General features: G+C 32.9%; 3 protein-coding genes across 4 annotated transcripts in view; 1 reads left to right on the top strand and 2 right to left on the bottom strand.

Moving 5' to 3' along the window:
* Nucleotides 1-59: 59 nt before the first annotated feature.
* Nucleotides 60-17,359, top strand: part of LOC106661088 — a 230,109-nt gene continuing 212,809 nt past the window's right edge. For both annotated transcript variants that reach the window (XM_014384318.2, XM_014384271.2), the window contains exon 1: nt 60-410. In XM_014384318.2, the coding sequence (XP_014239804.1) occupies nt 395-410 (16 nt within the window). In that variant the 5' untranslated portion in view covers nt 60-394. The remainder of the gene's footprint in view (nt 411-17,359) is intronic.
* On the bottom strand, nt 14,207-15,092 carry LOC106661120. Its single transcript, XM_014384331.2, has 3 exons — nt 14,862-15,092; nt 14,624-14,798; nt 14,207-14,546 (listed from the first exon to the last, which is right to left on the bottom strand). Exons 1-3 carry the CDS (start codon nt 14,988-14,990, stop codon nt 14,239-14,241), a joined length of 612 nt encoding a protein of 203 aa, XP_014239817.1. The 5' UTR covers nt 14,991-15,092; the 3' UTR covers nt 14,207-14,238.
* Nucleotides 15,267-16,093, bottom strand: LOC106661128. Its single transcript, XM_014384343.2, has 3 exons — nt 15,841-16,093; nt 15,608-15,782; nt 15,267-15,527 (listed from the first exon to the last, which is right to left on the bottom strand). Exons 1-3 carry the CDS (start codon nt 15,961-15,963, stop codon nt 15,310-15,312), a joined length of 516 nt encoding a protein of 171 aa, XP_014239829.1. The 5' UTR covers nt 15,964-16,093; the 3' UTR covers nt 15,267-15,309.

The following is a 17,359-nucleotide window of genomic DNA, read 5'->3' as shown; positions in this document are numbered from 1 at the left end:
CGCCCATGGCGTTGCGTTGGCAGGCCTGGCTATTCCGATGCACTGCACTTTCAAACTTGTTCAGTTGTTAACGCCATCTTCCGCCGTGCATTGCCCCTCCTCGCTCTTTCTAGTCAATCATGTTTATTTGAACATTCCCCCAGGAGGATTTTTATTAATATAATATACGATATATTTCTAAAGGGCGACAATGAAAACAGTTATGCCGTTCCTCATAGTCTCCCGGAAGCGGGTCACGTTTTCAGCGGGTGTACAACTTGTTTACATTCGCGGTTTGTAAGTTTTTGTCTGTGTTCCTCCTTCGCCCCTCGTACACAACAGCCGGGAAATTTCTGTTTGTTTTGTGTGGATCCTTCTTCGCCAAAGGTTGTGGAGGATTTAAAAAAAAGGAGCCATGAGGAGAATAACTGGTAAGTGAGACGGCTCAATTCTTTTCATTATCAATCTACAATTAACCAATGAACTATTGACTATTGAAGTTTTTCAACTCATTCTTTATTCCCTTCAATTGACACATTTTGTAAATATAAATAAACCTTTATGATTACATTTTCAATTAAAAAAATATCACTTGTTCAAGGTTGAAGGAATTGTCATTTTTTTGGCATAGTGCCCAGGTGTCTGTAGATTTGTTCGCAGATGTACCAACCTTGATGCATTGTCCATATCGCAGTTCTCGTTTCAATTCACCCCAACCATTATAGAACACCTGGTCCACGAAAGAACACTTTTTTCAAATAGGGGCGACTGAAATCGACACTCAACGTTATTCTACACCTTTTAAAACCGAAAAGAACAGCTAAACGTCTCATCTACTATTACAAATTTGATTAAATTATCAGCCAAATGTGATTAATCTTAGGAGGCCATAGTAGACAATTTCGAAAAGAATATAACAATTCTATGGTTTTATATGACATGAAAGTTTGTCAGGATGTTCGTAAAATAGCGGTTTTGAAAAGTGAAAAGAAAACTGAAGGAATGTGTTTGATTATTAATAGAAAATCTACCAAATACATCTACAAAATTTATTAAAATATCAATCAGTCAAAGGTGTGATTTATCTCTCTAGGAGGCCATGGTAGATGATTTGATTTTGAAAAGATATTAAACTTCTATGATCACTACTGAAATATCATTGATCATTATAATCATTAATGCTTGATGATTTTCTTTTTTTTAAATTGAACACATTGACTACATGACATGGTATTTTGTTAAGATATCCTTCTGAACAAGCTGTTTTATGATGCCTATTTGTCGAAAAGTGATGGAAGGTGTTTGATTATTAATAGAAAATAAATACAGTAAACTATTAGATATTGGTTTTTCAAATAGAGCTGAAATACTCATATTTCAAATTTTTCGATATTACAAACCGACAGATATAAATTACAAAACAGTCTCATCTACAAAATTTATTAAAATATCAATCAAAGGTATGCTTTAGCTCGATAGGAGGCCATGGTAGACGATTTGATTGTAAAGGATAATAGAAGAATATCTATGATCACTATAGAACTGTGATTCTATATTACTATCATTAATGCTTGATATTTTTCAAAAGAGAACACATTGACTATTTAAGACACGTTGCTGTGATTTCGCTCGGAATAAGCTGTTTTATGATGTCTATTTGTCGAAATCTAAAGAAATTGTTTGATTGTTAATTGGAAATACAGTAAATACATTGGTGATCACTCAGGTCTGAAATGCACGCTATTCTATATTAAAAACCGAAAGGTATAAACTATTTAACAGATTCATCTACAAAATGTATTAAATATGATTCTAAAAAATATTAAACTTGTATGATGAACTACCTATGATTCTATATTAGTCTTTAAGGTTTGATGATTTTTTTTTTTTTTTAAATTGAACATAATGACTACATGACTAGGTATTTTGTTGTGTAGACGATGTCAATTAGTCGAAAACTGAAGGAAGGTGTATTATTATGAATACAAAATAAATACAATAAATTATTAGATGTTGGTTTTTCAAATAAAGCTGAAATATTCATATTTTAAAATTTTCCAAATTACAAACCGACAGATATAAACTACAGAACAGACTTATCTATAACATTTATTAAAATATTAAAGGTATTGTAAAGGATATTATAAGAATGTAAATGATCACTACAGAACTATGATTCTACATTACAGTCATTAATGCTTGATATTTTTTCAAAAATGAACACACTGACTATGTAAGACTCGTTGCTAAAATATTGCTCTGAAAAAGCTATTTTATGAAGTCAATTTGTCAAAATCTGTAGGAAGGTGTTTGATTATTAATCGAAAAGCGATAGTCACGTAGCTATTCTTCATTCTTCATCACGAGAGAGATATCACGCTATGGTAAAACGTCATCTAGTGGTTTCTAAACTGTAAACTTGATAAACAATCGTTAATTTTAACAAAATTGTTATAATAAAAAATCAAGTTTTTATTGTTTGGTTTTCGAGTACTGATGAACTGTGTGCGCTTTTGATAAAGTTCGAAGCTTCAAGGACGTGTTGGAAATTACACAATTTCTCAAAAGTTAAAAAATCAGTCTTCAGAATTAAGAGAACCAAATGGGTCGACGGGTCAAGAAAGTGAATGTAGAACAAACAATAGAACGATTTAAATCTTCTAATCGAAAAAGCTTTTAGAAAAAAAAATCTTACGAAATACAGAATGTAATAAATGTTACAGCATACAATTTTATCTTATTGTTAATAGCAAAAACGTTGCTCGTGATGTTATGCTAGTTTTTATCTGACTTTGCCTTGTACTTAATAGAGTGTGCCAATAATCATCATCTGGCAGGATCATCAATCATCCATGTCACCGTAATATTCGGGTTGTTATTACATTTTGAGCTACATCCCATTTACAGGTCATTCAGTCTGATATGAATAGAAAAAATGTGACAACCTTTGAAAAAAGCTTCTTTGTTAGTCGAATCACGGAATGGAGTTTATTGAATTGAACTTTTATCCTGAAAAAAAAAAAAAACTGTTGAAATGTATATTTAAAACAAACATTTCGTTAAAAATATTGTATAAACTAAAGGAATTCTCCAATGTCGAAACGAGTCCTCGTAGACTGGTACTTTTCTTTGTTGTGAAAGACAAAAAATTCAACAACTCCTGTCCTTTTGTAATAAAACTGGTACAAATTTGCATATCAGACGAAACACAATTTTACTAGGAAATTGCATCCTGAAAATAAACAACCTTTGTAAATGAGATTTTGTTAGTGGAATTATGAAAAGGAATTTGTAGAATAGACAAAAAAAAAAAAAAAAAATTGCACTGAGTAAAACAATATTACCAAAAATGTTGCTATGGAAAGAATGTAGAAAATATTCAATTCAGTACAGAGTATTTCCTTCTCTTGCGTTGATCAGCGATTGCATTCGATGTGGCATCGATTTTATGATGTTTGGAATGTAGTGCTGTGGAATATTTTCATACTCCTCCAACTACGCCATACTTAATAACTGTAAATTCTTTTTACCTTCTTAGACAATTCGTTTTAATGGTGTTCGATAGCGTTTAAATCAGGACTACATGTTGGTCACTCCATACATTAAATTGAAGCCCGTTCCAAGTGTTCACCAACGATCCTAACTGTGTGTGGCCTTGCATTGTCATGCATAAAAATAAAAATATCGACAATTAGTGGCATATATGAAACAACTTCTTCTGATAACACATCTTCAATGTATTGCGCGTATGTAAGACCTTCCATAGAAATGCCTGCCCAAACCATAACACCACCACCTCCATAGCTTTCCGGAGTGAAAATGTTATCACTCTCCTGTTCTTCTCCAAACCCTCTATCCTTTGTGTGGATTTCCACATACTTACTTTTTACAATCCCTCGTTTCCCAAATCTTCATAGTCTTGAGGTATCGACCCGCACTTTGGTCGTTTCTGATCATCTCGGTCCCTCTGTCCTCAATGTTTCAGCCTGTAAGACGCGTTTCGGTATTTCGTCATCACTAGACTGGTCTGCGTTTATTTTATCGAATGAATTCTTTCTTAATTTTAAAAAATGAACGCATGTTTTGATGTTTGTACTTAGTACGAAAAGCCTCAGACAGACGAATACCAGTGAGAAAAGGCAGTACAGGTTAAAAAGAAACGAACAAACTACGGTCCTGTTTTTGATACGATACTCTATTTAACGCCATTTGGGTAAACAAGGTAATTTCTCTGAAATTGAACTGTTGATCCAATCTCTGGTTTAATATTTATTTTCATCTGTCTGCTAACCTTTTCTGAACATTTCACATGTTTCTTCACATAAGATAGATGACAAGTCATCGCAAATTTTTTTGAATAACTATTTTATTACTATTATACGCGATGATATTGGGTAAAGATTCGATAAAATGTGTAAGGAATTATACCAACTGAGAAAAGCGACTTAACGTGAGAAGAAGAGTTAACTAGTCTCTCAAGTTGCCTAGTCAAGCTTAATTGATCAAATTTATTTTCTTAAGGAATTTAAAAAAATAAACCTAATGATATTTTTTCTCTTATGGCTTTCACGACATAATCAAGAATCAAAATATCCTTTTTTTTAAATACAATAGTGTGGTACATTTTTAAAAACAACTGTTAGTTACCTGCGTTCATCGCACTTCCATCCTTGAGACTTCTCGACGCTGTAATAAATCGTGACATTGAAGTCATTGATTTATTATATTGTACCATGAATTTTTTCATTTTGTCTTTTATTTATTTTAATTAACTGTTTAATTAGCTAAGGAAGTCAGAGGCGTTATTCAAAAGGCGAACGTCATTTTTCATGTTAATTCCCTTCACGCGAGTCTTGTCGCGAGAACCAGTTTGAATAACACAGAATGGAATCTTATCATAAAAAGTGTCCAAAAAGTGATCAAATCTTACAAACGATCAGCATGATGATCCAAGAACGTGAAATTCGTAAAATAATCTTTTTACGATTAATTCTGTTTTAAAATTATAATTATTATTAATTATTGAATGCACAGCGTAAATTATCGTTTAATTGTTTACACAATAACTAAGGAAAGAACTAGAAAATACTAAGTTTGAGAAGAAATAGTTTTCTTAGAATCCATTTTTATTTCGTGAAACTATTTTAATATTTAATGCACAATTTGGTATTTAGTTAACAATTCGTTCAATAGGTTCATCATCCTTTCTTTCAATTTAAAAATATATTACATATAATGCATAAAAATTGTTAAATCATATAAACCTTCGTGTATTTAGAGTTTGAAAAAGAGTCACTGTAATAATTCTTAATGCTATATGTTTGTTTCGTTTTGATATTTAATCACAAAACGTGTGGAAAGGGGCGTGAACTTGATGAAAAAGTGGGCTTTGCGCTTGTTTTCCCTCTTCGAAGACGTCTTTCACTCTGAACTGATTAGGAAGACAGAAAGATGCGGGCTCTTTTCAGGTCTGTGTCCTTGAGTCCTTTCAAGGATCCTTGCCCCTGCTCTCTACGTGATTTTAATGAAATTATGGAAAGAACAAAGTCCTGGTTGCAGTAGTATAACGATTATTTAGATATCAGGTTTTTAATAGCTAAATCGCCTAACAACTAAAATCAATCAGTATAGCTTTAGGAAGTATTTAACATAGGGATTTTAGTAAGTCTGGTTCTCTTTAAAGGTTTGGGTTTAGTTTAAGAAATTTGAAACATGATAAAAACTATCTAATAATCTTAGTTTTGGAAAGAGTAATTGATGATTGACTTATATTTAATCATTACTATTAGGATCATATTTCGATTTAACCTTTCGCACAAGATTTTTTAGTTTTTTAAAGGTTTTAAGGTTTTAAACTTTTCCATTGAAACTTAAACGCAATTTTCAAAATTGGGCTGTTTAGTAAAGTTATACACACCAGCAACAAGAATATCTTATTAAAAATCAGTCGTGTGTGAGCCGATTAAAATAAATAATCTGATTGTCTCAGTTTGTACTACGGAGATGCTTGCAACTTGATTCAAACAACTTTCCATTTTTAGTATCTTTTCGATTATATCATATAGCTTGAATACAAAACCAAATTAGAGATAGAATTAATCTGATAGAGTTAATGCCTTCTGCATTTTGACCTGAGTAGATCTATTGTGCTCTTATATTTTTTTAAATCACTGGCCGGCTTCATGTTGTTATTCAACCTCCCTAGCCTTGCTAGCGGCTCCTTAGAGTAGTATCTACTTGCAGCTATTCTTCTCTTAATTGCAAGAATCTGCACCTACATAGACCCTGATAAAACGTGTTCTGCGGTCTCCTTTGCTTCCTTGCAGTATCTGGCGGAGGTGCCCTGTCAGTATTCCAACGAGAATCATGGTTCTGTTGCCTTTACCTTCCTTTGTAAGTCTTGCGGATGGCCCTTCTATGAATCCTTCTTGCCTGGGGTATAACACCAGATTTTGGGGTTATTAAAGATCCATTTTTGGATGTATCCGTTTTTGTGGCAAGATTAGTCCACAATAGGGCTCAGGGCATAGAGAAAAGTAAAATTAATTCAGAAACTATATTTTAAGAGTATTTGGTAGATAAAAATTTCCCGCTTAACTTTTGATTATGTTACATTATGGTAGAACATTTTAGAATCTGGATTTTTTTCATAGAATGAATTGGATTTTTGCTGAAACATCTCATTTCCCATCAACATTTTTCAGCAAATCACGTTTTGCCAAAATTGATAATGTGGATATTGATAGTCCTTTAAAAATTTTCTCGCGTCGAATATAGAAAATGTAACAACTTGCGGGTGGCAGAAACCGGCTCAGTGTCCAAGTGTCATTGCCAGGTCGCGGTGAAATACTCCCCAGTCGCAGACCTCCGCGTCTGACGTCAGTCACCGCATTGCGCTCACTGACCAAAACCCAGGGTTTGCCAATTCGAATCCAGCAATTTACTTACTCGTACTTCATTTAACAAACACCTCACGATCATAACCAACTCAAGTGGAATAATCGATGTCTACCCTCAATAACCCTAACAAGCCTCAACTCTTAATACATGAAATATCCCTGAGAGGTTGATAAATCCATTGTCTGACCATTTTGTTTATAAAACATCAATTAGGATTCAGTTCTCAATTTCTTGTATTATTTCAATTCCAATTGTTGACCCTATTAACCTGATATCACAATTATATAACAATTCGAGTTTAATATTTTATTTAATTATTCACTGTAATTTTTGCACAGGGTTCAGTTTACAGGAGGTCTGTCCATACATTGCTTTTTCTCTTTACATTCTAACCTGTTTTTACATGTTGCAAGCATCAAAATTAAAAGAACATAGTAATTGCACTGATAGTTAGTTATAACTAAAACGAACATCTTAAATAACTGGAAATACGTATAAATAAATAATTGATAAACAAGGATAAATTATTGAATTGATAGCTGCACTAAAGTGTAATATCAAAAGCCTCTGTAACTAACAAATTAAATCAACAGTACATTATAGAGTTAAAATTAATTTTAACCGTAATGTAGTGGTTGGAAGTAGTTGGAGGTGGATCGCAAATGTTTAAAAAAATTAAAAATTTAATCTAATTTATAAGTAATATAAGTATATATTTTTTTTAATTTACCGGCACATTCACTCATTATCGTGCTTACAAATTCACAAAAATATTACTTTATGCACTTTATTTATAACAAATAATTTAAAAATTATTAACCAACCCTAACCATCCCTAACCATTTCGTCATTTACAACCAATAGTAGTAACTACAACCATTCAATTATTAAATAATTTTACGAAAATGTATGACACTTAAATGTCATTAATAGTTCTTTCTTCATGATTGCCTTGGGATGGTTGTTGTGATAGCCTTGAGATGGTTGTTCATAAACTCAAGCACCTAATTTCGACATTTACTAAATGTTTAAATTTTTTTCTCATCCAAAAAAGGGCCATGGATCGAAACAAGTAATGATCTGACGGAGCGAATTGTGGTCTATATGGTGGGTTTGTCAGGAGTTTGATCCCATTAAGTCTTAATTTTTACTTGGTTGGAACTCCTTTGTAGTTAGCCAAAGCTAAGCTGTGACAATTTCGCGTACATTATTGCTATTGTTTGCAGTAGAGTGCAGAATTTATGGAACATGCACAATGAACAAACTTGTCAAGAACGCCTTTGTAGTTTCGCACAGTCGCCTTGCAATAACACTGGAAAAGACGTTTAACCGATATATATCCATGGGTAACAGAATTTCGCCAACAAATATTTTTAAACATTTCCCAAGTTTTTTTCTCTCTCAATGTATTGTTGGTTACTTTCACACGAGATTTCATTCTTCCCATGTTGATGGTGAATAATGGTCTCTTTTAACATTCTAACCCCTTGCAAGTATTCAAGTACTTGTGGCTGGATTTGATGTTAAAACAAGAGTTAAAGCTTCATCAGCACCCATTGTGGTAGCACTGAGCCTTTCTTCCTTTCCAAGGAACAGTTAAATTTTCAAACCAACGTCGCGGTGTCTGCTGATCACGGTTCACTCTTTAGTTTGAATAATTTCATTCATTCAACGGTTGTAAATGTTTTAATCAAATAATGTATGTATTATTACTCAGGCTTGTTGAGCCTGTCGAATATTTATAAAAGAAATTAGATTTTCTACGGTTTTCTACTAAAGAGGATTAATTAACGCTAAATAGAATTAACACACCATTTGGAATTTTGTGTATTTGTTAAACCGGCCATTTTTTATTACTTTTGCATAGTATAGTTAAATATTTAAATAACAAAAGTACAAAAAAGTATTGCTTGTAGGACCCGTTATGGAATACTCTAGAATTTCCTATTCTAGTTGAAGTCGGATTTTAGGTGAAGGCCTTCGACAAATTGAATTCATTTGTTCAGATTTCTTTGACCACTGGGGAAATAAATTCCAATGACAAAAGTTCGCTTTCATTGAAGACCATTGCGCAGAAAATAACTCAATTTAAAAAGGCTAGCCTTTCCAATACAAAGAGGCGAAAATGTATTCAAACAACATCCGATAGAACACCCCTCGTCTACGTAATGCATTACCATAAGCGTCCCGACGGATCGTTTGGTTATGTAAAAGTGTCTTAGGAGGATTAAACGGAAGCCCGGAGACGAAGAATGACCATATTGTTATTCAAACATGGTTATTTGCGCATTGCAGTTCCAAGTGGCCAGTTTTGACATCAGCTGGCATATAAGCGAAGTTGATTTTAAACAAATGTGTTATGTCAAACCTAAAAGACATAACTGGGTTAGGTGAAAACCGATAAAAGTAGAAAACAAAACTTTTTAATATTTATAATTATTACAAAAAAACATTTTTATAGAGAAAAAAAACCCCAAGCATTACAGGAAACGGATTCTCATTTCAGAATTAATGCTGTTTGTTGGTGGACAATAGAGCAGGCTCTTCCCCTAGGCCCAATGAATTGTGACATCGAGTCGATTGACACCATTATCGAGAACGACATCAATCAATCAAGTGATCTATTTTATCTACCCCGACTTATATTGTTTTCGGACAGATGGTGGAGGGGTGTACAATGTTCATCCGCCTTTTTTATTAATACATCCTAATAAAATGGTTAATTTTTTGTTACTATGTAGCTTGTAAATGATCTCTTGGTTATTTGAAAAAAGGTTGTTTTGAACTTACACCCTAAAAATATGTGCCCAGGATAAAATGTTTAGGTCCCTACGTATCGTATATATAATATTTATATTTTAAGAGTAAAACTAAGGACATGAACCCTAAACATCGAGCTGCTTTGCCCGCTCGTAAACACTTAAGTGTAGACGAATCCGGGAATAAAAGAAGAGTTCCTTACAAAGTACATATACTGATAGTAAAAATACTGTCGTAAAACTGTATTCAATATTTTACTAAGCACGCAAAATATTCTAATAAGATAGTGTGTAGGATGTAAACAACAATATGATAGACTTGAATCCATTATTCTTCTCTCTATTAATAGGAATATGTGATATTGTGAGGAATTATTGTTAAGATCTTGTATTATTGCTAGTAGTATTGAACTATAGATATATCATGATTTTACTGAAATAAAAAGTCAACGTTGAATGAACGTACACAGTTCATTCTAAAATTCGTAACATGGAGCATTCGATTGTGTAGAGCTGTAGCCCATTAGCCGTCCTGATTAACTTGCAAATTTTCGTTCTGTTAAGTTTATCTTTATAAAAATTGTCACCAGGCTAATAAATCACGTTGAAATTTTCTCTCTTCGCTGTGTTCAGGTTCAGGTTCTTCTGTATGGTTTCATGTTGTATTCCGTAACATTCTTTAATGATGTCTTCTACAATTTACGCATACAAATCTTTATGTAATATCATGTACCATCATGCGTACCATTGACGCCATTTTTTATTTCATTTTATTAATTTTATTTTATTATTATTAATTTTGGATATTTTGTATGTTTATAATAAATGATTATTAGATTATTTCGTTTCGCACATGACGTACAATTATAAGGATATATATATATATATGTATTTTTAAAATTTTTTTAAAGTCATAGGGTATAATTTGTCTAGGGGTCCATAGCTCACATACATCTGTGGTGTGGAAAAAGCGGGGACCACATCTGCCTTCGGGCAGACAGTTCGAACCCATCTGTGCCTTGGGGTGTCGAGAGGTGTAGGTTTAGAATTTGGGGGCGAGCATCTCCCAGATAAGGGCAAGGGGGAATATTTATCAATTTACTTTACCTACCGTAAATACTCTTTTTCGACTTTATTGTCGACGTATATCTTCTCCCTAATGGATTTGGCTTCAGCGGGGTTCTTGTTTAAGCTGGGGTAAAACATAAGGCTGTTTACTTTGAAAAAGGTATTTTTTTTAAACTTCTGAATGTTCGAAATTGTTTTAATCCTCATGGCGACCGTGTAATGCTAACGATAAGCAACGGACAATTTGTAAACATTAAAAGAAAGTTTCCCTAGTTCTCGACTACTATCAGTGTCTAATCTTTTTGCAAGCTCGTCTCGAGTACAAATCCGCATTGCGGTCTGTAACGACTTTTATTCGAAGAGGCAAGAAACTTAGCACGAAAAGGCACCCGATGATATCAATATCAATGGTGCCCTTGTTTGATGGTGATGTTTCGTAACCCTTAACGAACCCGGCAGATGAGCGAACGTTGAAACTCGAGGAAATTGATGTTTCATTCACAAGGTTGGACTAACGCTGACAATTCATCATCTAATACTTATATTTTATCATTCGCTAACTGACGAAATCGACTTCAACTGGCCGGTTGAGCAATTCGAGAGATCGCACAAGAGACCAAAAGTCAGAAAAGTTCAATAAAACTTCTCCCCAAAACTAAAAGGAAACTTTTAGGTAGTGATATATTTATCAACTAACGTAAGAATATGTGTTTATATAATTGTTTTCTCGATTCGTTCTTACAAAGCCTTATAAGAAACACTGACAGCATGCGGGTTTTTAAATATTGTGAAATTCAGCTGGGCGTTCGGTGTGTCGTTCATTTATTTTGACCATTGGAAATATGTTCATGCTGAGAAACTAGCTAATGTTCAGATTTAGGTTAAGGATGTTTATCAAAATACCTACATCCACGACCTTTCAGGTATCGCTTTGTTTTTTTCCATCATCTGGTTTTTTTCTTTTTTTAAATATAGGAAAAGAAGAGACAGAAATAAACTCAAATACCACAATGTTCATATTTTTGATTTTACATAGCGAATATTTTGTAGAAAACACCCCACATAAGTAAGCCCAAAATATCTGTAATGTTCAAATGTTATTTTCCTAAACTACCAGTCTTAAATGCGAACGCGCATATTTTTTCAAAAAAGCGAGCGTCAAGAAAGTTGTTTCTAAAATGGCTCAGTGCTTATGGGCGTGAGATAAGAATATATCCTCTTTTCTGAAAATAGTGCGACTGGATGGGTGGCTTTAGAAATCAGAATGGAGCAATGCTGTGCATGACGTCTTTTATCTTATCTCTCCCTGAGGATAACTTCTTTTTTTCATTCTCTGTCTCTTCGCCCCTCCTCCTGCTCAACTGTTCGATGAAAGCTTCGTCCGGGCTTCATTACCCTCGAAGGGGATGCGATATTCTAGCCTTTACAAGCTTATTTATTTTTCCTCAGCTGTACCCAGTGCGTCGCATTAACCCTCATTCCCTCTATTAAGAGTGACTCTTTTTTGTTAATCCCCTATGTGCTGACCTTAATATTAAAAGGGCACCTTTTTTCTTCATATTAACTATCAGTGGTCAAAGTTAATCGAAGGATGACCGTGTGTACAGTAGAACCCGGAAAAGCACATACTTTATTTGTAACAAGCCAGCCATTAGCCGCGAGCTTGTTTACAGAGGTCTTTTGACAGGCACCAAAAGGAAATTATCATCGTCAAGAAAGAGATAATCTTGATTAAGAGGTTATCGAACCAGAAAAGGGCCTTGGTCTCCTCTTCTGCTAAAATAATTAGGATGAACCCTAATAGGCATTTGGACTAAGCACGGTTTATGACCGAACTTCCTTTTCAAAGTTTACGAGAAATCCACCATCGGGCTACTTTCTTTCCTTTTATTGTACTTTCTTGTTTTAATCAACCTTTTGTAAGAAAAAGAAACAAGTTTACAAACTGTAGGCATGTTTGCATCATAATCCGTACGGGCCAGTAGAAAAATTGCGTATATATTCTAGTTTCCTTAATACTTCTTAGTTGTTGTTTTTTAAGCTAAAATATTTCTCATATTCTCTGACGGTTTTTGTCCATTCTATATTGATTACACAACAAAATAAGACTTTGTTTAAATGCCAGGTCCGAGTCATCAGTGTATTAAACCTATACTACACGTACTTATGTAAGGAAGTGGGTTCGAAATATAATTTACTTGCCACATAAATACTCATGCTTCAATATTTTGATCGTGACACTTCTATACCTGGCGAACTAACCTTGGATATTTTTGTCCATGAAACTCTGCAGATAATTAATTTTGTAGCTCCTTTTCCCTTGCCCTTTTATAAATATATATGGTATCTTTTTCTCATTCTAACTCATTATATTATAATCAGTTTTGTTTTTATACCTCGTAATTATAAACTACAATAATCGAATTGTAGGCGAAAGTCTTAACTTTGCATTAAAATTGAGAGGATTCAGTGATTGATTATTGCGTGGTAGTTCTTTATTTGAACACTTGTGTGATTATTATCAAATCGATAAAACAATCCATCGATGTAAAATATTAAAATATTAAATAATGTAAAATATTAATTAACCATCCCAAATTTAATGTTTAAACATTAATTACCAGTTACACACAAAAATGAATGTGAGAAGTTTTCGGCTGCAAACGTCGATTCCAATTGAGACTAATTAATTATTGTACATTATGGAAGGTTAAACCTTGTCTTTACAAAATTATAATTTCTGACTTACTTAGCTTTGAATTTTATATTATGGCAATTATTTATATCATGGCATTGCACAAATTTAAAGGTGATTGATACTGATATATAAGCAATGAAACTAATGTTTTGGACTGATGTTAAAAGCAGGTTCGAATGAAATTTATTTAATATATTGTTATGAAGGAGATGTTTGATTTTAAATTCTCATATAAACGAATTCATGTTTGTGCCTGATTGGTCTTTACTACCACTCAAAACTACTACTTTGTTGTCTCAGCAAGAAAAATGGGAAAACACAATTATTATTAGAAATGATATGATGCATTGCCTTCTGCCATAAAACCATATTAAATAATGAATTAGATAAATTACAAGTCTAAGTACCAAACGTTTTTACCAGTATCTTGTTCATATTAGGCATATCTCATTATTGCCTCAAGCATAAATTCGATTATGATAGACGGTCAAAAGTTAAATTTATCACTGATAAAAAAACACGAATAAAAAAATAAAAAGATGATGTACGATAGTTTAAAAATATACATAAATACCAAACAAGTCCAACTAAATTTTACCCAAGGGTTTTATATTTAACAAACATGGTCCTAAAAAAGGAGAAAGCAATTTGTTAAATAAGGCTTAAAATTTATCCCACAAAAGTTGTTTTATTTTTGTTACTGGTGTTATTTATTAGTTTATACCTTTGATATGTTGTGAGGAACCCAAGACGAAGGTTAATAGGAATGTTAGAATTAATATTATAATTAACATTTTATATATTGTAGTTTGAGGTTATTTTTATTATTATTCGTTATTTCTTCTTGCTGGATTGCCTTCTATTGGATTGCTTCCTGTTAGATTGCCTTCTGTTGGATTGCCTTCTGTTGGATTTCCTTCGAGTCGAACCTCTTGATGACTGTCTTCGAACTGATGTCTGACTATGATGTTTCTTGTCTTTTTTAATTTTTTCTTCTTCTTCGTCCGGAAAAACTTTGTGTTCAGTCCTTCCTCTGTGTATGTCCGTAAATACCCTCTCGTTGGGGCATGCTCGGAATATTATTTCCGCATCGCCTGGATCTTGCGCCGTGTCCTTTTGAGGCGCAGGCCATTCGCCGATGTCTAAACATTGATAAACCGACACTTTGAGGATTTGTTTGCCAGGATTTTTTGATGAAATGGTTCAACGGTTTTCTTACCTTTCCTAATAAGGTATAGAAGTGGGCTGTCGTGTGCTTCCATAATTCGAAATGCAGTTATCATAGAGATGTAATCGTTGATTTGGAAAAGATCACTTCCCTTGTATCTACAATAAAGGGTATATTGATCTCTTGTGGTATGTGGCAGTATTTCCTTGATAGCTAATATTAAATCCTGTAAAAGTTCGGTGTCAATATTGGCATCCTTAAAAATATAGATAATTTATATGTTAGCTACCCGGTATTGCGGATTTATGTAATTCTTCACTAACAGAGGGTGTTCTTTTTCTGACACGTAATCGTCCAATAATTTCCAAACTATTATCAAACGAAATTCTCGAAATGTTGGATTTGACGTATTGTACATATTGCCTACTGACTTCCTAACTATGAACAATTTATTGATCTAATAACGTTAAAAAAAAGTAAAAATAACCATATGGGATTTTTTTCTTTCACTCAATTCCCCTTAAAAACACATTATTGCAAAGTCGCTTGTTTTGTAAATAAGTAATTTATTAATTAATTATCTTGTCGAAAACTATCGGAGTAAACAAAAATAATATCAAAATTAATATATATGGTTATGTGTATTTACTAAATAATTTTTCTCTTATGCTAAAATCATATAAATAACACTGAGTCAAGGTATACAAGTTCATATGTTTTTATAAATTTTTCATTAGTCATTTTGTTTTTAACTTTCGAGGGTTCTTCTTAGTATGATGTAACTTTATTTTGGAGGAGGTTTTGTTCGGCGAGGTGGGTACATTTTCATATTGACACGCTTGACTGACCTTATTTTCTTCATGTAACTTCTTTTTGGAGACATACTCAACCGTTAATTTGATCTGGTTTGGATGTCGTCTTAATTGCGGCCTCGCGTCCAGCCATCTTCTGATATCTAGAGAAAATCATAAAGGCATAGGTTATTAGAAATTTCAAGCATGAAATTAATGACAAAACAATTCAACAGTGATGTACCGTTTTTGATCAAGTACAAGTGGGCTCCGCTATTGCGTACCATCTCTTTGAGAGCAACCACTAACGAGGAATAATCGACGATTGGGCACAATTCGTCCATTCCAGATCTGCAATATAACGAGTATGTGCCGTAATCCATGGTCGGGTAGACTTCCTTCAAAGCGCTTGTCAAATCCTGGAAGAGTATGTCGTTTTAGGATTCAGTGATGGTGGAAGTTGACTTTTATGGATACCTCGAATTCGGGACTCGTGTAATTCTTTATGGCTATTCGATGCTCTTTGGCGGTGATAGAATCAAAACATTTCGATACGACGAAAAGCCGAAATATACCGACCTTCTCGTGGTTTGAGCTCATTGTTAAATCATCAAGTGAATCAATTTTGTTGTATACTACTATTACGATGATACATAAATTTGTTATTGAAACTTTATTTTAAAAAAATACCTCCCGTCATATGGGCGATAAATGAAGAAAAATATTCAAAACTATTGAGTAGAGCATTATATTTAATGAAATATAAATATAAATCTGCTATCACTTTTATTTTTTTTAAATTTTAGTAATTTAAACGTCTGTGTTTATTATTAATGTAGGGGAAATATAGCAATTAAAATAGCAAATAATATGGCATCAAAGCAATTTAACTTTTATATATTTTCTTATTATTTATTATATTATTTTATTATGAGGAATTTGTTTCCTCTCAACAAGTTTGATCTTTATTAATAGATATGCTGAAGATATATTATAATTATTTAATCATCGTAGCATAATATCCTTCAGGGATAAGCAGAGATCCTTCCAAACATCCTAGCAAATTTAGTAATCAAGACAAATATTTTCTTTGCAAAAGATACGCTTGAGTCGTATAAATTCGAATTATATATATATATATATATATATATATATATATATAATTATATAAGTCAGGAAACAGGATATCGAATTTATCAGCTAACTAAAGCGTATTTTTGTTAAGAAAATATTTGTCTTCATTACTAAAAATTTGCTAGGATGTTTGGAAGGATCTCTGCTTATCTATATACATAATTTAACCCTAATTACTACCGTCGGATCGAACATGTTTTGAAAAATTCAGAGTTCATAATTCGTGAATATATATGTGTATTCAAAAAATTAAGTGGTTAACCGAAAGGAGAGGGAATTTACTATGGTTGAACTGCAATACATTCACAAAGGGGAGGGCTTTTATGTTCAATGTGCAATTTAAAAGAAAAGGAGGACATACTCCACTTTTTAGCTATTTGCTCTATCCTGAAAGTATTTCGATTAAAATGGTTAAATAAAATAAAATCCTCTAAAAGTGAAACAGTGGCGTTCCTCTATGGCAAAAATTGGTCAAATATGGTTAATTTCATTAAAACAGCCTACAATTATAGAAATATTCTTGTAAAACAAAGTCAATTTACTGAATTATGTTTTTGTTTCTCTAACCTCTAAATAATACTATATTATAAAAGAAAGAGAAAGAGAAAGAGAAAGAGAGAGAGAGTGAGAGAGAGTGGGAGAGACAGGTGAGAGTGTGAGAGAGAGTAGAGAGAGACGGGTGAGAGAGAGTGAGGGGGAGAGATGTAAGTATTCGTGATTCCTCGGACAGTAAAATGCCATGCAGTAGTCAGAAATGATTATATTATAATTATTGTCGAGAATTACAATTTTGTATTAACTATATTCAGAAGTACGTGCAAAAAGGTGTGTAAATAATGACATTTATTCTTATTCTTATTCT

The sequence above is a fragment of the Cimex lectularius genome, unplaced genomic scaffold (assembly GCF_000648675.2).
Source record: "Cimex lectularius strain Harlan isolate CLEC.00 unplaced genomic scaffold, Clec_2.1 scaffold1, whole genome shotgun sequence".
NCBI classification, from domain to species: Eukaryota; Metazoa; Arthropoda; class Insecta; order Hemiptera; family Cimicidae; genus Cimex; species Cimex lectularius.
The sequence above is the reverse complement of the archived record's forward strand: the minus strand, read 5'-3'. Positions and strand labels throughout refer to the sequence as shown.

Excerpts from the sequence above, each read along its gene's own strand:
- LOC106661120 (XM_014384331.2), bottom strand. The coding sequence starts at position 14,990 with ATGTACAATACGTCAAATCCAACATTTCGAGAATTTCGTTTGATAATA. Across the intron at positions 14,799-14,861 it reads ACATAAATCCGCAATACCGG|GATTTAATATTAGCTATCAA; the intron begins GTAGCTAACATA and ends GAACTTTTACAG. Across the intron at positions 14,547-14,623 it reads TCTATACCTTATTAGGAAAG|ACATCGGCGAATGGCCTGCG; the intron begins GTAAGAAAACCG and ends ATCAATGTTTAG.
- LOC106661128 (XM_014384343.2), bottom strand. The coding sequence starts at position 15,963 with ATGAGCTCAAACCACGAGAAGGTCGGTATATTTCGGCTTTTCGTCGTA. Across the intron at positions 15,783-15,840 it reads ACACGAGTCCCGAATTCGAG|GATTTGACAAGCGCTTTGAA; the intron begins GTATCCATAAAA and ends ATACTCTTCCAG. Across the intron at positions 15,528-15,607 it reads CTTGTACTTGATCAAAAACG|ATATCAGAAGATGGCTGGAC; the intron begins GTACATCACTGT and ends GATTTTCTCTAG.